The following is a 25,042-nucleotide window of genomic DNA, read 5'->3' on the forward strand; positions in this document are numbered from 1 at the left end:
GGATAATGTTTCATAAGTGCTCAAGTCAACCCATGTGAGTTTTTAGTATTTGAGAGATAAAAGAGCTAACTGATTTCTTACTGGTCTGGCAATACCAGACGGACGTGTCCGATATTTGCCCAGCAATGATAAAATTGTTGTTCTTGGGTTGGTTCGTCGGGAGTTCCAGCAATAGTCGAGAGTTCCGACGTCTCACGCTTTAACTGACTTGGAGAGTTCACTGTGGTGGTCATTCCAAACATGTCCGATATGGACGACCAGAGGCCAACGGCTAGTTTTCAAATGCCGTGAGAGTCAGGAGTTCCAACGTAAGTCAAGAGTTCCGATGGGTCGAAAGTTCTAGCATGAGTCGAGAGTTCCGATAACTCACATACTTCAACTCAGTTACTTAGTATTCAAATATGCTGAGGGTCAGGAGTTTTGATGTGAGTTGGAAGTTCCGGCATTCATCAGGAGTTCCGACGCCTCACATTGACACTGTAACTTAGTTACCGTTAGCGTAGTATTAAGTCATAACGGCATACCGAACACGTTCGGTATGGCAACGGCTATAAAACGGCTAGTTTTTCCAAGGGGGTTATAAATACCCCCAAGCCTCCACCTTTGGATGCTACTGATTCTGCAGATATACACACATGTTTTTGAGCCTTGCCAACTCTCCCAACCCTCTCTTAGTAAGTGATTGATTAAATTTGCCAAATCAAATTGTGGGTTGAGTGAAATTCAAAAAGAGAGCAATCCAACCACTTAAGCACTTGTGCATATTGTCAATCTCGTGATTCGCATTTGTTACTCTTGGACTCTTCGGTCCTAGACGGTTAGGCATCGCCGAAGAGCACCCAAGAGATTGTGGTGTGCCACAGAAAGTTTGTAACGGTCGATTCCGCCGCCTCGGAATCAACTAGTGGAAGGAGGAAAGGAGTTGGAAAAGACTCCGTGCTAGAGTGACCTTCGTGGTATCCTGTAGGGCTGACCTTCATTGGGTTGCCCGCAGCCCCCTCAACGGAGAGTAGGACTCGAACGAGTCTGAACTTCGGTAAAACAAATATTGTGTCTCAATTCGCATTTCATTTCATATGTGTTTTGCTCTAGCTCTTGTGCAGGCTCTCTATGTATATTGTCATCTCTAGTAGGTGCCTGCAGTTTGGTTTGAAGATAGAAATCAAAAGGAGCAAGTTTGGGGCTGATCTGCAGAAATCGTGTGTACCGGACACGTCCGGTATTAGAGCTCAGTACTGAAAATATTTATTCTCTGTCCTAACTTTGTGTTGTAGGGTTGTAGCTTCTAGATATATTCTTTATACCTTGTTTACTCTGTGCCTAACTTGTGAGGGGTGCTATTACTCTTAATTTAGAATTTCTATTTTGGAAACTCCCTTTTCTAATTGTTTCCGCATTTAAAGGTGTTAATTTTCAGAAACGCCTATTCACCCCCTCTAGGCGGCATCCTAGGTCCTTTCAATTACACGTGGTGTTCATTTTAAAGTCCTTGATTGGATTTTATAGTGTTATATGATAGTCAATAATCTTGACATCATTAGTGATGAACACATATTAATAGCACGTTTTAATCTACAGACGGAGTTTAAGATGAAAGATACGGACTAAACAAAAATTTGATTTTGTGTTTATGATCCAAGCATCTTCTCTTAGAATTTTATACAAAAGCTATCTATATCTAGATCATATTGATTGATTCAATATGAATGTATCCTATGGTTGTTCTACCTCATGATAGAGGAAGATTGTTTTATGCCATAGTGACTGAGATGAGATATTGGGACATATGGTCCATTATCTCTGTGCTATTTATGCGCTAATATATCTTGCAAAAGTTCCTGGGCGGATATTATTTTTGCAATGATTTGCTATCTAGTAGCAGCACTACTCCTACCAAATGTTGGTAGATTGAAGTTAAGGATATCTTTTGATGTCTCAAATAGCACATGTGGTCTTGGTGTAATCCATGATCCAATTATGTGAACATAATGATTCTGGTTATCTATAAGATCCCTAAATTCCAGATCATTGAAATAGGCTTTACATGGATATGGAAAGACCATTTTGTGATAGTCTTTAAATAGACATTTAATAGTCAATTCCATTAATCATTCTGGCATTGTATTGTAGAAAGCTTCACATGAATGTGTATAGCTTGGCAGAGTGATATATCACATATTGAAGTTATGTGGTGTTGATTCTATGAATCAATAGTCATTATCTATAAAGGTAATACAACTTGTGTTGTGTAGATGGAGACAAGTTATATTTAATGCAATATTTTGCACTAAGATGGTTCTATTCCATAGGTAATATGGGCATTAGAACATTTGTAAACTAAGTCTTGTGATAATCTCGCAGAGATATTCACAAAGTCTATCATACTCCATATTTTTTATGTGTTGAGTGCATTGGTATGAATTTACTTCGAGGTTTGCTAATATCAGGAGGAGAGTCTCTCTGATTAATAAATTGTTGTAAACATCATATTGCACTCTTTTCTTTGTATGAGTTTTTCCCTTTGAGTTTCTCATATAAAGTTTTTAATGAGGCAATATCAACACAATGTTATGTCATATCATCCATTTTCCCCACAGAGGTTTTTGGTGGATGATATTGGGACATAAGATGCATTGTACTCTTTTCTTTTTGTGAGTTTTTCCTTTTGAGGTTTCTCATATAAAGTTTTTGACGAGGCAATGTTAACACAAATGTATATGCTATATCATCTAGTTTTCCTCATCTAGGTTTTTGGAAGATGATATTTGAAGCATATTGACCCTATGGTCAAGGTGTTTTTAGACTGAGGCTTTGAGTTTATCTCAAAGGGTCTAATAACATTGGTGATTATATAACATGGTATTTTCTCCTTATTTTTCTCACTGTGTTTTAAGGAGTTTTGCCTGATATACCAGTATTACTTTGGTTTTTCTCCACAGGGTTTTCCAAAGATTTATAATAGATGAACAGTAAAGACTACGATGAGCTAATTGATCAAGGGGGAGTGTTGAGAATTATTATTTAGTGCTCAATTATGGACTATTCCAAGGGGTGTCTTTTCACCCATCTCTCTCTTTCACACTTGTAACCGCCCACTTAGACCCTATATATATATATGCACGGTTTATTGAGAATACACAGACATCATTTGCATCACTTCATTGTCTCTAGTTATTTTACTTCTAACATACAAAAAGGTAGAAAGCTAGATTGCAAAGCAAAAGTGGACATTTTTTTTGACCTCGAAAGTAAAGCAGATCTAGTCAGGAATGCTTACAAAGAAATGCTTGGTTGTTCTAAATATAGGCCCCGTTCGGCTTACCCCATATTCGGCTTGTTCGGCTTGTTTTTTTAGCCGGAACAATATTTTTCTCTCACAACAATTTAGCCAGAACAGTGTTTTCAGCCAGTTTCAGCCAAGATTCGGCAAGCCGAACGGGACCATAATTGTAATCACTTCGATCTGGATTCTGGCTCTTAATGTCTTCAAATGATTTGGACTGTCTAGAAGCACCTTTCTCTAAAGAAGTTGATGCAGTGGTCGAGATGTACCCTCAGATAAATCTCCAGATAATTTCAGTTCAAACTTCATGAAGAAATGTTGAAATATCATTTGCAACGACTTCTACAGATTAATTGAGGATTTTATAATTATCCAATCTGTCTACGGAGCACCAATGGGTATCATATCACATTTCTTTCAAAAAAGGACACTCCAATTTATCCATCTGACTCCATGCCTATATTCTTATTAAATTGTTCGGTCAAACTCCTCACAAAACGTACTGGGTCAAACTATGAGGCCATGTTCACTCGAATTTATCAGTTGTACCGTTTTAGTGAAGTAACAATCAGTCTGTTCGTTTGGCTGTGGCTTGTCGTAAACGATCGTAAATTTCTAGTCGAAACAGTATTTTTCCCTCACACAAACCAGCCAGCAGCACTTCTTCACGAATCAGCAACGATACAAACCAGCCAACCGAACAGGCCGAATGTTTTTCAATCACAACAAATCAACATCAGCACCAGCCGTTTTTCCAGCCAGCCGAATAGGACCTGAATCCCATAGACAAAATTAAATATACCAATATCTTTTGCCTCAAGGGACTATTAAACACTTTTACTGCTTCTTCTAGACTAAACACTTTTTTACTCTAAATCAGTGATGATCCGTCCAGATAACAAGATGCACTTGGGTTGTGTTTAGTTCGTAAAATTTGGGAATTTGGCTACCATAGCATTTTTGTTTTTATTTAGCAATTAGTGTTTAATCATGGACTAATTAGGCTCAAAACGTTCGTCTTGTGATTTCCAACCAAACTGTGTAATTAGTTTTTTTTTCGTCTACATTTAATGCTCCATGCACGTATCATAAGATTCGATGTGATGATTACTGTAACACTTTTTGGAAAAGTTTTTGGAACTAAACATAGCCTTGGTAATTCGGTACGGTCTGATGGAATGCGACATGTGGTGCATGAAAGTCTGATGGCAGGAACACGTGAAGCACACGACTGCCACGGCAACTCCGGTCTGCAAAAGGGCCAGCTTGCAAATCGAATCTGTGGACTTGGACATCACAACGAAACGCCCGCCGCGAAGCAAACGGTGGCCGAAAAGGATTATTACCAGGCTGTGCTGCTGTGGACCTGTGGTGGCCGCGAAGCAATGGAAGCCGCGGTGGCCACGACCACGAGTACGAGGGTGCCCCTCCCTCTGCTGCCCACCGCGGGGAGGCCCCTGCTCCCGTCGGGCCTGGCGCGGCCCCGCCGCGGGTTCGCCTCCATCTCCGCAACCACCTCCACATTCGGCGCAGGCGGCAGCGGCGGCGGAGGCCGCATATCTGGTGGTGGCGGCGGTGGTGGGGACGACTCCGGTGCCGGCGCGGCAGCGGCCGCGGCGGCTGTGGCGGCTCTGGGTGAGGCCGAGCAGCAGGCGGACGGCGACTCCGACGCAATCGTGCTCCATGTCGGGGTAACCGCTCGCTCGTGCGCGTGTCTGATTATTCTTGCTGCTACGATTTGGTTCCGATTGGTAGCTGCCGGTATGAGCTGCTGCGTGCGTGCAGGGAATGTCTTGCGGCGGATGCGCGGCCAAGGTGAAGCGGATTCTCGAGAGCCAGGTCCGTAACTCCGTATACAGCTAGCAGCAGTGCAAAGCTTGCACTTCTGCTTCCTCTCATATCGTCTCTCCATTTGGTGTCGGTTCTGGAAACATATTCAAAATCGGATGCACTAGATTTACAAATCTTACAGTCTAATGTGGTGAATTTGATAGGCAAACCCTTCTGCTCCTCTGTAAAAACAATAATAAAAAAATATTTGCTGTGAATGATGCAACTGTAAAATCAGCACTTGCATCCGCAGTTTGCTTGTATCGGTGGATGGGTGCAGTGCTCCCTCCTCGTCAGTTCTTCTTAACCAATTTGTAGTTGCTAACTTGCTACCTTCTTTTGCACTGTATATGCTGCTTCTGTGGCACCTCCAAGTCACCAGGTGCCATCACCTTGTAACAAGTAACACCAGCACCACCATGTAACTGAAGTTCGTTTGGCTTGTTTTCGTCAGCCTGAGGTTGCTGCAGCTACAGTTGACGTCGAAAAGGCCACCGCTCTTGTGTGGATGACACCTGAAGCGAAGGCTACCAAAGATTGGCAAAAGCAATTGGCCGAGAAGCTTGCCAATCATCTCACCTCTTGTGGGTTCCAGTCTCATCTGCAAGGTGTGAAGGATACGTTTCCATCTTTCAGTCCATTTATGCGCCATTTAAGTTGCACGGATTAAGATGTTCTTGTCAACTGAAGCATGTCACCTTCCCTATTGCTCTTTGGTTTTTGCAGGTGAAGGCGAAGCTGAACAAACTGATTCTTGACCTCAGCAGTGCCTTATGTATGACTATGAATGGTCAGGAAGTTTTAGCAAGGAGGGGTCCTTGAATACTCCTACTACTTCAGAAGTTGTACACGCGGGTCTACGATGTACATTTGATTGAGATATATGGTTCTATGAGTGCCCAGGAAGTTTTATGCCATTATTGTTGTTAGGGATTTTTGCTTCAACTTCGTAACACCTGAACTATTGAAGGCAAACTAGTGATAAAATAAAATGGATGAAGACTTTCACATCTTGCAAATTGCCATAGTAAGAACATCTCTAGAATATCCTTAAAAGTTAAAACAACTCTCTACTTTGGTTTTATGTCAAAAAGAAAAGTACCTGACGAGATCCTAACATATGGGTATGTTAAGTCTCGGGTCCAATGGTTCCCGAACGAAGAAGACCTCCGACCGACCCCTCCAGGATCGTACGGGGGCTCGGGGGCTATACCTATCGGGTACGCTCGCGCGCACCCTCGGGAGGAGAAACCCTGCAGAGCCTGACTACGCGCGTGACATCCGCATGGGGCTCGGGGGCTTGCCCGAGCCCAGAGGCTCCCGATCTACACCAGCACTCTAGCACGGCCCTTGGCTCCTGCCCGGCCAACGATGCCAACCAAGGCCTAGGCGCAAGAAGACACGCCCTGAACTACCGAGGCTCGGGGGCTCCCCGGCGTTGCCCTTTCGTCATGGCATTGCCGACCACTTTCCTGACAAGGTCACGCACGGGACATGACACAAAAAGACAAAGCTTCCCCGTGGCCTCAAGGGGCTCTGAGGCTCCCGGGTCTGCGCGTTAGCCCCTGGAGCCGACCTCCTTCACTGCCAAGAAGACTCCAGAAGATCCACCTAGGGAGGCCGGTCCAAGCCGACACAGTCTGACACGCAGAGTGTCAAAACAGAGCAGCCGAACGACGCTCAAGGCTTCTTCGGCTCCACGACACCGTCACGGTCCACAATGCATCGCTGCAAGGCCCTCCTAGACTTTGGCGCATGTAGACCATAGACTCGTTCCCCCAAATCGTCATGTACCCGACCTATCTCAATATATAAGGGATAAGGTCAGACCTAGGAAGGGGGAACGATCATCATAAGATCATTCCATTCCATTCCTTAGCCTCTGCTCAGCATCGAGAGCAAGGCAACCGAGAGAGGAGCACTATCGGTGTTTTTGGACTACCGACGAGTAAATTTGTATTTGCGCGTCTGGCTCGGATGGTGTGCTCGGAGGACACAAGGGTTATACTGGTTCGGTTTGGGCGGAACGTCCCTACGTCCAGTTAGTAGCTGCTCGTGTTACCAGCACTTGGTTCGCAGTAGGGGTTACAAACGGGCGAGAGAGGAAAAGGATCCTAAGTCTCTGGTGGAAGGAGTGAACGGGTGCTGAGAGCTCGATTGCCGCTCAGTTGTGTGCTCGTGTCGTGCTCTTGTATTCCGATTCATTCGTTGTTTGGTCCCTCGGTAGGGGCGCACTGTTTTCCTTTTATAGGCGAAGGAAAAGCGCGGGTTATAGTGGAGGAAAAGGAGAAGAACGAGAGAGAGAAGAAGACTTTCAAGATCGTTGGGTCCTTATTCTCCTTCATGCGGGTCCCACCAATCCTATAGATGCCAATAGGGATGGCTCCACATCATGGCCCTATTCGTCACTGGGGCCATGCGCAGGCATCATCTATCGGCCATGGCGTTCCATTCCGTCCCGGCGGACGTTGTGGTGAACTGACGCGCCTGTCAGCGTTTGTATGAGGGTTAGGCAGAACAGCATCGGCACGCCTGACACTGTTCTTGATGTGAATCCTCAGGTATGGCCCGTCATGGCCATGGGTTACATCAAGGTGTGCCAGTCTCTTCCTTGGTGTCAGAGTTTTGACCTAGGCCCATACGCTTGGACCTAGAGTGGTTAGCGGTTGTGTGGGTCCCTGTCAGATGAGACAGAAAGCGTGTCCTTGGGGTTGGGTGAGACGGAGCCCATGGCCTTAGGCAAGACAAAACTGTAGCCATGGGGTCGGGTGAGATGGAGCCTGTACCCGAGGGGTCGAGCGAGACAGAGCCCGCGGCCTTGGGCAAGACCCCTGTGGCCTCGAGGTAGGGCGAGATAGAGCCCGCGGCCTTGGGGTCGGGTGAGACGGAGCCCATGGCCTTGAGGTTAGGCGAGACGAATCCCGTGGCCTTGGGTGAGACCCTCATGGCCTCGAGGTCGAGCGAGACGGAGCCTATGGCCTTGGTGTCGGGCGAGACGGAGCCCGCACCCAAGGGGTCGGGTGAGAGGGAGCCCGCGACCTTGAGGTCAAACAAGACCTTTTAATACGTCTTGCTCTATTCGGAGAAGTCAGCGTGGGCGCGAACCTCCTTGCTTTGGGTATCCCAAATATTGATACCTGATAGTAGCCCTCGAGCCTGTAGAGGAGTAGAATACCCCTTTGGAGGCTTTTCTAGATGGGAGGACCCTGAGGGCCTTGGCCTTCTTTTTGTAGCCCACGGCGTGTCCTGGTAGGATGGCGGTTCCCTTTTGTCATGATCGATCTTCTTAGAGGCATGTAACCGTAGGATTCGGGAGGTCGGAAAGATTTTTCTTGATTCTGGTCCCCTAGGATCCGATCGGTCCGCCATCGTACTACGATCGCGCGTTCGGTCTCCTTACGAGTCCAACTTTCCTTGAGCCCCCGCGCATAGCAAGGGTCTGGTCTAGGGTCAGCTCATCTTTGTGATCGTCATCCCACAAGCATTTTTTCAATAAAATGGAGGGATTGAGCCGTGCCACGTTTTTCCTCGATGGACGAAAATATGGTGCTCGGTGAGCTATTAATGGGCTAGTCCGAGTGGGGCCTCGGCTTCCCATTGATGGGGGTCTGGCATGGGTCAGCTGGTGACTGACTTCAGACTCTTGGTGGCCAGTTCATATAGTTCTTGGGTTCGTTCGACCGGTCCCAAGGTCTCGTTGCCTTTCTTCGAGGAAAAACCATAGACTGGGAACCGATCAAGACTCAAATATGGGCCGAGATGCCCACGGCACTCATGCGCCTGGGTACTAGCCACTAGTGGGCCCATCCCTCGCTCTAAGGGTGCCCTAGAGTGGCTATGTACCCATCGGTGGGCCAGCCTTTGTACTCCTGGACCTAAATGGGCCGTTGGAGCGTTTTCAGCTCCGTATCCCTCCTTACCTGCGACGGTTCTTGGCCCATTGAATGGGTGAACCATCATTCGGTGTATCCTTTGAGGGCATGGCCTGAGATAGCGTGCGTGCGATCTTCGAAGGGAGGTGACATGACGGGAGCAGCGGGTGCATGAATCTAGGCAGACGGTTCGCCTTCTCTCCCCGCTTTGTCCTATAAGTAGCGGCATCCCCCTTCATGTATCTGCACACCAAAACCATAGCCTTACTTTCTTCGTTTCTCCATCGCCGCCATTCAGAACCATAGCCCCAGATCTGTAGCATTCTGCTTCTTTGCAGTAGCCTCCATCCTTCATGGATTCGTGGTATCGCTATGATATTACCCATGTACACATGGAGGGCCTCATCAAGCGTGGTCTTCATCGCAGGAGGACCGATGCGACGGAGTGGCTTGTGCTCGGCCACAAGGATGCGCTAGCGCCGCCCAATGGCTACGTCATCTCCTTCAAGCCCTTCCACGAGCACGAACTCGTGGTTCCTCCCCACCCATTTTTCTAGGGTCTGCTACACCACTATCAAATCGAGCTGCAGCGCTTGAACCCCAATGGGATCTAGCACATTGTGGCCTTTCATAGCGATGTGCGTGGGGTACCTAGGGATCGAGCCCCACTTCGAGTTATGGAGATATTTCTTCTCTATCTCCTTGATCAAGAAGAAGGAGAGAGGATGGGAGACCCCGGTGCTGATAGGATGCGCGGGCATCCACCACCAGGGACAGCGAGCGACTGAGTACATGCCATGCCAGCTCTCTAGATCGAACAAGGGGTGGCACTCCTATTGGTTCTACCTAAACAATGACCCTGCTACTCCCTTGTCGGTCTTCTCCAGGTGTCTGATCGAAGAGGTACCGCTATCATGGCCGTGGGGGCCACCCGTCAAGGAGAAGAAGAGGATGCTCAACCTCCTTGAGGCCATCGTGTTCCTGAAGACCCATGGCCTCCACGGGGCCAGCGTCATTGGAGGGTATCATGCAAGGAGGGTGGTGCCGTTGATGGCACGCATCCTCCTGCTGTACAGGATGACGCCTAGCGCGCAACTTGTCAGTACGACACTCGCCTAGGGGCTGCTCTGTGACAGCGAGGTCACGCAGCGCATCAAGGAGGCCATGGGGGAGGCTGACGCCATGTTCCTGATCCTAGGGCACCCCGTGATGTGGCCGGATGTGGGCTTCATTGAGCTATTAGCGGGTTTAGTCTTCTAGGACTCTGTCGCACCGCTGCTAGAGCACGTGGCTGTGAGAGAGGCAAACTATGCCATGGATGAATGAAGGAAGAAGAAGAAGGATGATGAGGAGAAGAAATGGCAGTTGAAGCAGTGAGCGAAGCTACAGCGAGGGAAGTGGCGTCAAGGTTCACCGAAAGAAGAGGAGGAAGAAGAAGAAGAAGAGGAGGAAGAGGATGATGGCTCTATGTCGCCCATCCTATGGGATGACCTAGCCACCAGGGATGAGGACCCGCCTTCACCATAGGTGGGGCCCTTCCTATGGCATGCCATGGGATAGGAGGGGGATGATGCACCCCTAGAGCTGGTGGAATCAAAATGCCTCGCCCCATCCAAACCTTCGATGGTGGCCTCAGAGCTGACGGAATCAAGCTACCTTGCCTTGTCTGGGCCTTCAATGGTGGCTTCGGAGCCGACAGATATACATCGCTCCGCTCCATCCGAGCCCTCAGTGGTGCCTCTAGAGTCGGCAGGAGGCGGCCATTCTAACTCGTCTAAGCCCTTCGAGTCGAGGGAGGCCTCAAAGCGGCAACATGCCAACGAGGAGCAGCTAGGGTTGGGCAAGCTGGCCCCAAAATATCCTCGCATGATGGGGTTAGGGTGAGTCAAAAGTTTTTTCATCTTTTGTCTTAACGAATGTTTGCCACAAACTAACCACCATGTCCCTTACAGTGTCAGAGGGCGTGGGACTCTTCTGCAGCTCACTCTGAAAAAGATCCTCCTCCGGCTAACGTGCTAGGAGCTAACTGGCGCCATGCCGGTGGAGGGCGAGTGGCGTTGGGGCAGCCACGACGTCGACCAGAGAGGCGTAGCAATGGTTGTGTCTTCGGGAGAGCAGGCGAAGGAGGGTGCATCTAGGGAACCCATGGTGGGTGCATCATGGCTAGTCGTGTCTTTGATGTCATAGGCAGAGGCACGGCCGAAGCCACCATCCATGCAAGTGGCCATGTCCGTGGTGGGGCAGACAAAAGAGGGCACACCTGAGGCTTCCTTCATGGATGTGGCAACATGGTAGGCCTCCATGTTTGAGTCACCCGCCCCCTCTATCGCTAGAGGAGCCACTCTGGAGGAGCTACCACCACTAGAGAGGTCGGTGCATCTTGAGGTCGGCATGGGGACGTTCCAGTCTCTTATCCGGGTGGCTACCCTCGATGAGGCAACAAAGGAGAGGGAATGGGGGAGCGTCCACATGGAGGTTGGGGACGTGGTTCACGCCCTGACCACCATGCTAAGCTCCATGCATGACATTGTCGCCCTAGTTGGCTAGGTATGATATGACCGTGCTTCCAACCCTCATGTTCTCTTCCTATGCCTCTAAGTCTTGTCTTCTTCATAGATCCTTATGGCCCGTAGCCAGGAGAAATCCTAGTTCCTTGCTAAGGAGGTGCAACGGAGTAAGGGGCTAGCCGCATAGCTTGCTGCCACCCATCAGGAGGTGGCTGAGCTTGCCCCTACTACCCATGAGGTGGCTGACCTTCAAGTTTGGGAGAAGGACGCTCGCGACGACACCCGTGAGGCTGACAAGAAGCTCATGGCCCTAATCAAGAGGGCACGCATGGACACCATGGAGGCCAAATGGCTACGGAAGGAGCAGGACGATTTGCTCTAGGTCATATAGGAGCTCCGCACGGGGACTGAGTTGGCTCGCTAGGAGCGCGCTGATGCTCAGTAGCAGATTGACCACCTCGAAGGTTGCAGCCGAGGGTGTGTTCACCGGGCTCGCCTTGGAGGTCGGTCAGCGCCACAAAGAGGTCCAACGCCTAGAAGCCAAGGTGACCCGGTAGTGCGATGAGGTACTAAAAGGTCCTAATGGCTAGAGGGGGGTGAATAGCCTATTAAAAATTTCTACAACAACACTTAACAAACCGGTTAGACAATTATGAGGCGAAGCAAGTGTTGCGCTAGCCTACTAAAATAGCAAGCCACCTACCACAATTCTAGTTTATATAGTTTGTATCCACACAATAGCTATGACACTACACTAAGTTAGTGTGCTCTCAAAAGCTAACTAAAGAGCCACACTAACTAAACTAACAAGCTCTCACAACTAGCTACACTAAAGAGCTTGATAACTAGTTTGCGGTATAGTAAAGAGAGTGAGCGATTTGTTTATACTGCCATGTCAAGGAAGAAACCAATCAATCATAAGAATGAATACCAATGAAGACCAATCACCTCGGAATCAAATGATGAACACAATGATTTTTACCAAGGTTCACTTGCTAGCTGACAAGCTACTCCTCGTGGCGATTCACTCACTTGGAGGTTCATACGCTAATTGGCTTCACACGCTAAACCCTCAATAGGGTGTCACACAACCAACACAAGATGAGGATCACACAAGCCACGACCAATTCACTAAAGTACCTTTTGGCTCTTCGCCGGGGAAAGGTCAAGAACCCCTCACAATCACTACGATCGGAGCCGGAGACAATCACCAACCTCCGCTCAACGATCCTTGCTGCTCCAAGCTGTCTAGGTGGCGGCAACCACCAAGAGTAACAAGTGAATCCCGTAGCGAAACACGAACACTAAGTGCCTCTAGATGCAAATACTCAAGCAATGCACTTGGATTCTCTCCTAATCTCACAAAGATGATGAATCAATGATGGAGATGAGTGGGAGGGCTTTGGCTAAGCTCACAAGGTTGCTATGTCAAAGCAAATGGCTAAGAGAGTGAGCTTGAGCCAGCCATGGGGCTTAAATAGAAGCCCCCATAAAATAAAGTCATTGTACCCCTTCATTGGGCACAACACGGGGTGACCGGACGCTCCGGTCAGATTGACCGAATGATGGACCTCAGCGTCCGGTCACGCGATGCGTGCCATGTGTCCCCTCTCTTCAAATACTGACTGCTCGATCTCAACGGTCAAGTGATGACCGGACGCGTTGCTATGAAGTGACCGAACACTGAACCCCAGCGTCTGGTCGTTTCCAGTAAGCATCTAGAGATGACTTTTCACGACCGAACACGTCCGGTCATGCTCGACCGGACTCACCCAGCATCCGGTCACTTGGTGTTTCCCCTGTGCATGACCATGTCAGTGTGACTGGACGTAGCCAGCCAGTGTTCGGTCATTTCAGCGCCAGCGTCCGGTCAACGACCGACGCTGCGCTTCTTCTACTGCTACTGACCGGACGCGCCGGTCCTTTAGAGACCAGCGTCTAGTCACTTACAGTGACCACATTCACCTAAGTTTAGGGCACCAGTGGCACCATCAGACACTTCACTGGTGGAGTTCCTAACCCTTGCTCAAATGTGCCAATCTCCAAGTGTATCACCTTGTGCACATGTGTTAGCATATTTTCACAAATGTTTTCAAGGGTGTTAGCACTCCACTAGATCCTAAATGCATATGCAATGAGTTAGAGCATCTAGTGACACTTTGACAACTGTATTTCGATACGAGTTTCACTCCTCTTAATAGTATGGCTATCGATCCTAAATGTGATCACACTCACTAAGTGTCTCGATCACCAAAATAAAATGGCTCCTACTATTTATACCTTTGCCTTGAGCCTTTTATTTTTCTATTTCTTCTTTTCAATTCCAAGCACTTGATCATCACCATCATCATGTTATTATCTTCATTTGCTTCACCACTTGGAATGTGCTACATATCTCATGATCACTTGATAAACTAGGTTAGCACTTAGGGTTTCATCAATTTACCAAAACTAAACTAAAGCTTTCAATCTTCCCCTTTTTGGTAATTGATGACAACCCTTTCACAAAGATATGAATTAAAATTCAATTGAATCCATGTTGCTTGTCCAAGCATATTTACTATGTGTAAAAGGATATGGACAAGTTTCATGAACTCTAAATGGTAGCAATTGCTCCCCCTACATATTTGCTAAGAGTTTGGATTGAAACTTGCACATATGCTTAGATAGGAAATATAGGAGATAATGTCTACCAAATGATGCTAAGGTATAAAAGATGGACCTTTGAAGCGTGATACCACTTGAAAACACTTGAAAATGAAATCACTAGATAACCTATGCATGCTAGATTTTCATTTCATCATTCAAACCTACAACTAGCATACACCACACAAGCATGGATATTGAAATTTAAAACTTGTGCCATGCAAGCAAACATATGAAATGCACATTCAAATGCACCATACAAGTTCATGAGCTTGCTCCCCCTATTTGTGTGCTTAAAATTTTAATTGATCTCTTTTCTTTATCATATCTCTCCCCCTATGTCAAATTCTCCCCCTTTGTTGTCTTTTCACTATATTTGTACACTATTTCTCCCCCTTTTGTCATCAATGACCACAAAGGCTTAAATTATAGATAGGTTGAGATTATCAATGTCAATCAATAGGATCATTTTCCCAAATTTGGTCCAATCTAGATCATTTACCAAAGATATTTAACTCGGTTTGATCCAAGGACAAGCTTCTTCACACCTCCAAATAAGGGTTATCTTATACCATGTTGAGTTAAACACTTAGAGCTCCTTTTCTAGATCAAACACTAGGTTTATAAGCCCACAAACATGTCATATGCTACCACTAGATCAAAATAAGCATAGAAGCAATAGTGGTACCATATAATCATCAAATTCTTTTAATTTTCATGAATGAGCTTATTAAATGTGAAAGATGTCTAGATGCACTAAACATATCCTTAGTAAGAATGTATGCCATGTCAATCAACTTTTACCTTGGATTGCTTGAAGGAGAGGCATATCATATAAGTGGGGGGGGGTGCATCAACACATATTTGACAAATCCAATATGTTCAACTCATTTCTTAGCTTGCAAAACCATTTCTCATCCAATGGCTTGGTGAATATATCGGCAAGTTGATCTTTGGTGCCTACACTTTCAATGCAAATGTCTTCTTTTTATTGGTGATCTCTTATGAAATGGTGGCGGACATCAATGTGCTTTGTTCTTGCATGTTGAACCAGATTGTTTGTCAACTTGATTGCACTCTCATTGTCACATAGCAATGGCACTTTCTTGAACTTGATTTCAAAGTCACTCAAAGTGGCCTTCATCCAAAGTACTTGTGCACAACAACTACCGGCGGATATGTATTCAGCTTTGGCGGTTGATAATGCAACACTATTTTGCTTCTTTGATGACCATGAAGCAAGTGATCTTCTCAACAATTGACATATGCCCGAGGTGCTCTTCCTTTCAACCTTGCATCCCACATAATCTGAGTCAGAGTAACCAACTAGCTCAAACTTTGCTCCTTTGGGATACCACAAACCAACATTTGGTGTATACTTCAAGTACCTCAATATTGTCTTTATAGCCTTCAAATGACTTTCTCTTGGTGAGGCTTAAAATCTTGTACACGTGCATACACTAAACATGACATCTGGCCTTGATGCGGTCACATAGAGTAGGCCTCCAATCATAGACCAATACAATTTTTGATCCATCATATTTCCACTTGCATCACTATCCAAGTTGCCATTGGTTCCCATTGGTGTGCTAATGGCCTTGCTATCACTCATGCCAAACTTCTTGATCATGTCCTTGATATACTTGCCTTGACTCACAAATGTACCATTCTTCAATTGCTTAATTTGAAGACCAAGGAAGTAACTTAACTCTCCAATCATGGTCATCTCAAACTCATTAGCCATCATCTTTCTAAATCCATCACAAAAGTCTTGATTGGTTGATCCAAATATGATGTCATCAATATAGATTTGCAATACAAATAGATCCGCTAGGGAAGGTACAAATCCCCTCACAATCACTAGAAATGGCCACGAACAATCACCAATTCATGCTAATCCTCCTCCGCTGCTCTAAGCCATCTAGGTGGTGGCAACCACTAAGAGAAACAAGTGAATCCCACAGTGAAACACAAATACCAAGTGCCTCTAGATGCAATCACTCAAGCAATGCACTTGGATTATCTTTGAATCTTACAATGATGATGGATCAATGATGGAGATGAGTGGGAAGGCTTCGGCTAAGCTCACAAGGTTGCTATGTCAATGCAAATAGCCAAAAGAGCGAGCTTGAGCCGGCTATGGGGCTTAAATAGAAGCCCCCACGAAATAGAGCCGCTGTACCCCTTCACTGGGCACAACACGAGGTGACCGGATGCTTCGGTCAAATCAACCAGACATTGGTCCTCAGCGTCTAGTCACACGATGCGTGCCACGTGTCTCCTCTCTTCAAATGTTGATCGCCTGATCTCAACGGTCAAGTGATGACCAGACACAACAGCTCAAAGTGACCGAACGCGGAACCCCGACGTCTGATTGTTTCTAGTAAGCATCCAAAGATGACTTTTCATGCTCGACTGGACACACCTAGCATCCAATCACACGATAACTCCCCTGTGCGCTGCCACATCAGCAGGACCAGATGCAATCTTCCAGCGTCCGGTCACTAAGTGACCCAGTGTCCGGTCAGAGACCGACGCCAGCGTCTTCATGCTTCACCTGACTAGATGTGCCTGTCCTACTGAGACCAGCATCCAGTCAGTTATAGTGACCTCCATCTTTTCTATCTAGGGTGCCGGTGGCACCATCGGATTGTCCATACTCTATGGACAAACACTCCACCGGTGAAGTTCCTAACCCTTGCTCCAATGTGCTAACCACCAAGTGTATCACCTTGTGCACATGTGTTAGCATATTTTCACAAACATTTTCAAGGGTGTTAGCACTCCACTAGATCCTAAATGCATATGCAATGAGTTAGAGCATCTAGTGGCACTTTGATAAACCGCATTCAGATACAAGTTTCACCCCTCTTAATAGTACAGCTATCGAACCTAAATGTGATCACACTCTCTAAGTGTCTTGATCACTAAAATAAAATAGCTTCTACTATTTATCCCTAAATGTGATCACACTCTCTAAGTGCCTTGAGCTTTTTGTTTTTCTCTTTCTTCTTTTCAAGTCTAAGCACTTGATCATCACCATGGCATCACCATCATCATGTCATGATCTTCATTTGCTTCACCACTTGGAATGTGCTACCTATCTCATGATCACTTAATAAACTAGGTTAGCACTTAGGGTTTCATCAATTCACCAAAACCAAACTAGAGCTTTCAGGTACGCAGGCTTCGGGCGGACATAGATGGTAAGTCTCTAGTTTCCCTTGTTGTATTTCTACCTAGAATCCGTGGTAAGCCTTTTGACACGGTTGGTATGTGACTTGGGCAGGTGTCAACGACAAGCTCGGGGCGGAGGTGGTGAAGAACCATGGCCTAGAGAAGGAGCTCAGCAAGGTTAAGGACACCCTCTAGAAGGAGAGTGACAAACATGACAACCTACGCATCACCATCCAGCTAGTCTACGATGAGCTTGAGCTGGCCCCAGAGCAGGAGATAGACTCGCTCGTGGTTTGTGCCACCTAGATCACAGAACATGTATGTGATATGGCAAGGAGTGTGCTTCACTTTGGCATTCACCAATCATTCGTGGTTGCCCATTCTCATTACGAGAACATCAATCTAGCGACGATGAGCCAAAGCTTCGCACCCGTCTATACCAACACCAAGCTGGATGACATCGAGAAGGAGGTGGCCCCCCTGGTGCATGACCTTTCTACCAAGATAGAAGATGAAATCATCCCCCAAGATGTTAGTTTAGTTAGATAGGTCAAGCAGTGCACTTGTAATAAGCGGACAAGTTCCAACCCTTCTGTTTCATCTAAACAAGCTTGTTCTTTTAAACAAATTTGTTCTTTCTCCCTTTTTATATGTAAAAAGGGTTTATAGCGTCCCAACCCTTCCTGTTGTTAAGACCATAGAGCTTGAGGTGTAGGTAGGAAACTCTGGTCACGCTGGTAAGCAAGGGTGCCACAGCCGCTGGGGCATAGGTTTCTTGTGGCCTGACCATTTTTACTCGATGTTTGTTTTCGCAAACCTTGCCTCTAGGTTTTTAATATGAGAAAGGGTCAGGCATGGCGACTATTTTAGAAAGGGTATATATATACCCTTATCAACCCCTGAGTGAGCCCCTACCCCTTGCTATTGCTGGGGTTGGGTTTCACTAAAGATCGAGGAGACGATAACAAAACTGGTAGGAGAAAGCGTTTTTTTGTTTTAGAAATGTTATTCTTAGTTTTCATACATACCCCCTCCCTAGGGTCCGAGCCATCATTCTATGATCGTGCATTCAGTCTCCTTGCGAGTCTAACTTCCCTTGAGGCCCTGCACGTTGTAGGGGTCCGGTCAAGGGCTCAGCTTGTCTTTGTGATCGTCACTCCATCCGTGGTTTTTGCAACCAAAGGGGTTGAGCTAACGTCACTTGCCTCAATGGCTCGAGTGTCGTGCTCAGCGAGCTCGCTAATGGGCATGTCTAAGTGGAATCTAGGTCTATCATTCATAATGGGGTTGGCATAGCCCTCATCAGGCATTCCACTGCTCCTTAACCCGCCTCCCAATAGATGTCCGAGTTGTTTCGGAGAGCGACTCAGGTGGCCCGCTGGCCTCCCCTCGATGGAGATTATATGGGCATGGCTTGAGGTTAGGATCAAACAAGAAGGTTGAGATGACCCTATCCACTTCTAAGTGGGTCGGGCAAAGGCTGCTGGGGCTCATCTGTGTTTTCTCCCCTAGCTCTGTTTGACGCGAGGCAGGCTCGAGCCCTTCACGGGCCAGCCTTCGAACCCTAGTTGGTCACTGCTCATGTTGAATGAGATGACTACCGCTTAGTGACATGACACGAAGCATTGTGATGCAATAATTGCATATGTGATGCTTGGATGTATGAGAATGGATGAATGAATGCTCATGCACTGGAAAAGTAAAGTGGGGGTTGGTAAAGTTACCTCGATGGCTCAAGTGATGGGTTCGAGGAGCTCTTATCGGATATGTCCGAGTGGAATCTGAGTCCATTGTTCATGATGGAGTTGACATAATCCACATGGGGCATCCTTCTGCTCCTTACCTGTCTCTCAGCAGTGGCCCGAGCCATCCGATTGACTTGGGTGACCCGCTGGCCTCTCTTTAATGGAGATTCAACCGGTGGGCCCCTCCAAACCCTTCCTAGGAAGGCGGAGGCTAAAGCTCAGGGTGTGGGCAAAAAAACTCTAACCACGCTGGTGAGCAAAAAATGTTGTAGCCACTGGGGCATATATTTCTTGCGGTCTGACCAGTTTTACTCAGCGTTTGTTTTCGCAAACCTTGCCTTTACGTTTTTAACGTGAGAAAGGGTCGGACATGGTGACTATTTCAGAAATGATATATATATACCCTTATCTGCCCCCGAGTGAGGCCCGACCCTTTGCTGTTGCTAGGGTCAGGTTTCACTAAAGATTGAGGAGACGATAGCAAAACCGATAAGAGAAATCATGCGTAGATTTAAGGGTAAAAGCAACATAGATGTTTGATGTTCCAGGCGTTGATAGAGACTTCATCATCGATGGTCTTGAGCCCCTTGCCATTGCTGGGGTTGGGTGTCACTAAAGATCGAGGAGTCAATGGCAAAACCAATAAGAGAAAGCATGCGTAGATTTAAGGATAAAAGTAACTGTTCGATGTTCTAGGCATTGACAAAGACTTCACCGTCGATGGTCTTGAGCTTAAAGGTGCTTGGTCAGAGCACCTCCACGATGATGTATGGTCCCTCACATGGTGGAGAGAGCTTGTGGCGGTTCTTGTTGCTCTGGCGAGGCGGAGCACTAGGTCCCCGATGTTGAAGGCCTAATCCTGTACTCGACTGCTGTGGTATCAACATAACACTTGCTGGGACTTGGCCGACCAGAGGAGGGCAATGTCACATGCTTCTTCTAGCTGGTCCATGGCATCCTCGAGGGATGCCTAGGCTCCCTATTCATCATATGCCCTGACCCTTGGTGCTCCATAATTGAGGTCAGTTGGGAGGATAGCCTCGGAACCATAGACCATGAAGAATGGTGTGTAGCGAGTGTCCTGGATAGGGGTCGTCCTTAGGCTCTAGAGCACCACGAGAAGTTCTGCAACCCATCGTCTACCAAACTTGTTCAACCGATTGAAGATCCTAGGCTTGAGGCCTTGTAGGACCATACCGTTAGCATGCTCGACCTGCCCGTTCATGTGGGGGTGTGCCATGGTGGCCTAATCGACATGGATGTGGTATTCATCGTAGAATTAGAGGAACTTCTTCCTAGTGAACTATGCACCATTGTCCATGATAATGGAGTTTGGGACTCCAAAGCGATGGACGATGTCAAGGAAGAACAGCATGGCTTGCTCAGACTTGATCATAGAGATCGGTCGAGCCTCTATCCACTTTGTAAACTTGTCTACGGCAATAAGCAAGTACGTATAGCCCCTGGGCGCCCTCTTGAGAGGTCCGACCAGATCGAGCCCCCAAACCACAAATGGCCACATGATGGAGATCATTTGGAGTGCTTGGGCCGGTAGGTGGGTCTATCGAGTGTAGTATTGACACCCTTCATAGGTGCGCACAATCTGTTCAGCGTCGGCTACTACGGTCGGTGAGTAGAAGCCTTGTCGGAATGGGTTATTGACCATGGTCCTAGTAGCAGCATGGTGCCACAGACCCCACCATGGATATCACCTCGCAACTGCTTCCCTTGTTCGATGGGGATGCAGCGCTGTAGGATCCTAGTGTGGCTTCACCTATAGATCTCACCCTCAATAACGACAAAGGACTTGGCATGACACGTGAGCCACTAAGCCTCCATTTTGTCTATTGGCAGCGCCTCATAGAGGAGGTAGTCGAGGTAAGGTGTGCTCCAGTCGGCCAGAGGGTCGGGCTCTATCGCTAGATCCTCTTCTAGCTCCATGACTTCAGGGTCAGATGGAGCCGCTGGCTGGTTAGCCCTTGAGCCCAAGGCAGGCGGCCCATCACTAGTCTATTCCGGCTCCTCATAGCAGACCGAGGGCTTGTACTGATCATTAGTGAAGATGCCCATCAGCACCGGCTCTTGGCCGGACATCATTTTCGCCAGCACGTCGGTCACCTCATTGAGATGCCTCTAGATGTGATTAAGCTCGAGACCGTTGAACTTGTCCTCTAGCTGACAAACTTCTCAGTAATACATAGCCATCTTGGCATTGTGGCAGCTTGATTCCTTTATGACTTGGTCGATGACCAGCTAGGAGTCGCCCCAAACATTAAGACATCGGATACCCAACTCAAAGGTGGTGCGTAGGCCATTGATGAGTGCCTCATACTCGGCCACATTGTTGGAGGAGGGGAAATAGATGTGAACCATGTACCTTATGCGTACCTCAAGGGGCGAAATGAAGACCAGCCCCACACTGGCGCCTTTCTTCATCAACGATCCATTGAAGTACATCGTCTAGTACTCTTGGTCGATGACTGTTGGTGGTATTTTGATCTTGGTTCACTCTGCAATGAAATCAGCCAGCACTTGGGACTTGATGGCCATCTGAGGGGCATATGAAATGCCTTAACCCATCAGCTCGAGTGTCCACTTTGTGATTCTTCCTATGGCATCCTGGTTTTAGATGACCTCGCTGAGAGGGAAGGACGTCACGACCATCACTAGATGCGACTCAAAGTAGTGACACAACTTCCTCATGGTGATAAGGATGGCATATAGGATTTTCTAGATTTGGGGGTAGTGAGTCTTAGAATCGGACAAGACCTCACTAATGAAGTACATGGGACACTACACTTTGAGGGTGTGTCCCTCTTCTTCTCGCTCTACCACCAGGGCAGCGCTGACCTCTTGTGTGGTGGCCATAATGTAGAGCAAAAGCGGTTCTCCATTGGTTGGAGGGACCAGGATCAGGGCTTTTGTCAAGAGCTGCTTGACGTTGTCAAGTGCCTCAGGCATCCATTCAAAATAGTTGGCCTTTTTCAGAAGCCAATAGAGGGGGATACCTCATTCGCTAAGGCATGAGATAAAGTGGCTTAGCATGGTGAGGCACCCTATAACTCGTTGTACCCCCTTTATGTTCTGAATCGAGCCCATCCTCATGATGGCCGAGATCTTCTCTGGGTTGACTTCGATGTCATGCTCGGAGATGATAAAACCCAGCAACAATGGTCTGCCCAATGAGATCCCTAAAACACTTGAGCATGCAACGTTGGTACGTAGCCCCCGTGTTCTTTAGGCCGAATGGCATTGTGATGTAGCAGAATGATCCAAATGGGGTGATGAAAGATGTCGTGAGCTAGTCAGACTCTCTCATTGCAATTTGATGGTACTCGGAGTATGCTTCAAGAAAGCAAAGGGTTTTGCACCCTGAGGTTGAGTCAACTACTTGGTCTATGCATGGCAAAGGAAACGGATCCTTTGGACACGCTTTGTTAAGGCCCATGTAGTCAACACACATTCTCTATTTCCCACTCTTTTTTCATACAAGAATAGGATTGGCTAACCACTCAGGGTGGTATTCTTCCTTAATGAACCCGGCTGCCAAAAGCTTCATAATCTCCTCGTCGATAGCCCTATGTTTTTCCTCGTCGAAGCGACGCAGGTGTTGCTTCATTGGCTTGGAGCCTAGCTTGATCTTCAAGGCATGCTCGGTGACTTCTCTTCGAATGCTTAGCATGTCCGAGGGTCTCCACGCAAAGATGTCTCTGTTGGTGTGGAGGAAGTCGGTGAGCGCGCTTTCCTATTTGGAGGAAAGCATGGCGCTAATGCGCACCACTTCGCCCTTAGAGCCGCTGGGGTCTATGAGGACCTCCTTGGCACCCTCTATATGCTCGAAGGACCCAACCAACTACTTGGGGTCAGGCGTTTCTTCAACGACCTCCTCCCTAATGGCCGCAAGCTCTTTGGAGGCGACAATTGCCAGGATGTGTTTGCAGCACTCGAACTCGCACTCATAGGCGCACTAGAAAAAGGTGCCAATGGTGATGACCCCGCATGGACCCAGCATCTTCAACTTCAGATAGGTGTAGTTGGGGACGATCATGAACTTCGCGTAGCATGGACGTCCTAGGATGGCGTGGTAGGTCTCGTGGAAACTGACCACCTCAAAGTTAAGGGTCTCCGTCCTATAATTGGTCAGATTCATGAAGGTGATAGACAAATCGATCTGCCCAAGTGGCATGGCCTACTTTCTAGGTACGATGTCATGGAAAGGCACCCTGGTCGGCTGGATGTGTGATCAGTCGATGCCCATGGTGTCGAGCATTTCAGCATACATGATGTTGAGGCCACTGCCTCTATCCATCAGCACCTTGGTGAGCTGCTTCATGCCGATGATTGGGTCAACCACAAGCGGATATCTTCCTAGCTATGGCATGCTTTCTAGGTGGTTGGTCTAATCAAAGGTTATGGTGAACTCCAACCATCGAAGGAAGGAAGGCACGACTGGCTCGGCCATATGGACCTCACGGCACGCAAGCTTCTAGCATCGCCTAGAGTCATAGGCCACTGACCCTTCGAAGATCATGAGGCAGCCATCTAGCACCAAAAATCCACCATCCTTCCCCTCGACATCGTCTATGGCTGGCTTGGGCTCCTTCCTATGCTTCCTCTTGTTGGAGCCTCTAGACAAGAACCACTTCATGAGGGTGCAGTCCTTGTATTGGTGCTTGACAGGGAAAGCATGGTTTGGGCATGGCCCTTCGAGTAGCTTCTCGAAGTGGTCTTGGGTACCCTCGATGGGCTTCTGACCCCCCCTTTGTGGTCGGTAGTGGCCATGAGTGAGCCCTCATGCCACTGCTTGTTCTTCTTTTTATTGGGGCGATTGGAGGTGCCTTCGCCGGCATCCTCGTCCCACTTTACCTTGCCCTTTGGGCGGTCAAAAATCACCCCGACCACCTCCTTGCCTAAGGCATGGCTGGTGGTAATGTCGATGAGCTCCTTGGTGGTTCGCGGGCCCTTACATCCTAGCTTGTGAACTAGGGACTCATAGGTGGTCTCGGATAGGAAAGCTCCTATGACGTTGGCGTCGACGACATTGGGCAGCTCGTTACACTATCGGGAGAAGCGCCAGATGTACCCACAAAGAGTTTCCTCAGACTTTTATCAGTAGTTTTTGAGATCCCATGGGTTCCTAGGATGCGCGGATGTGCTTTGGAAGTTTCCCATAAAGATCTCTTTTAGGCCCACCTAACTTTGGATTCAGTTGGACGAAAGGTGTTCCAACCACATTCGCATCGAATCGGCCAGGAACAATGGAAGGTTGTGGATAATGAAATCGTCACTATCCGCTCCATCGGCTTGGCAAGTAAGCCGATAATCCTCGAGCCATAGTTTGGGGTTTGTTTCCCTGGTGTATTTTGAGATGTTGGTCGGTGATCGGTACCACGGTGGAAAGATGGTGTTGAGGATGTGTCGGCCAAAGGCCTGAGGTCCCAGCAAGTTGGGGGTCGGGCTTCAGTCCTCACCACTATCATAGCGTTTTCCACGACAAGGGTGGTAGCTACGGCTAGCCTCCTCCCTCGCATCACCGTGAGCAGGCCTATGGGCATCGAGGGTGTCACGCGTATCATAGTGGAGGCTGATATGTTCATGCACCAGGACCATAGTGTGTGGCCTACCGCCTTGCTATGACTGGTGGACTGACACGTCCCTATCGGGTCGCTCTAAGGGTGTGCGCTAGCTGGCATCGAGCACGTGTCATTGGGACAGTGAGCTCTCGGCCTGCTGTGCCACCGCATGCTTGAGTAGCGTGCGAATCTCGTGATGGGCCCAACGATCCTTGGGTGTCATGGGCTCTAGAAGCACCCGGTGTAAGGCCACTACGGCAACAATGTTCTAGCTTGCCCGGGTGAAGTGTGGGAGGGCTTCATCATCCTCGATGATCCTCCAGTTCATGTCGTGGGCCATGGCATGTGCACGCCCACCATCTCTATGGTGCTTGATCTCTCGCTCAAGCTCCGCGCATTCTTGCTTGAT

General features: G+C 47.8%; 1 protein-coding gene across 1 annotated transcript; it reads left to right on the plus strand.

Moving 5' to 3' along the window:
- The first annotated feature begins 4,560 nt into the window (after positions 1–4,560).
- On the plus strand, positions 4,561–6,030 carry LOC136498083 (copper-transporting ATPase PAA1, chloroplastic-like). The gene is made up of 4 exons (XM_066494025.1): positions 4,561–4,974; positions 5,069–5,122; positions 5,568–5,721; positions 5,840–6,030. Exons 1-4 carry the CDS (start codon positions 4,669–4,671, stop codon positions 5,869–5,871), a joined length of 546 nt encoding a protein of 181 aa, XP_066350122.1. The 5' UTR covers positions 4,561–4,668; the 3' UTR covers positions 5,872–6,030.
- The last annotated feature ends 19,012 nt before the right edge of the window (positions 6,031–25,042 follow it).

Source organism: Miscanthus floridulus, chromosome 1, assembly GCF_019320115.1.
Source record: "Miscanthus floridulus cultivar M001 chromosome 1, ASM1932011v1, whole genome shotgun sequence".
In the NCBI taxonomy this organism is placed as follows: Eukaryota; Viridiplantae; Streptophyta; class Magnoliopsida; order Poales; family Poaceae; genus Miscanthus; species Miscanthus floridulus.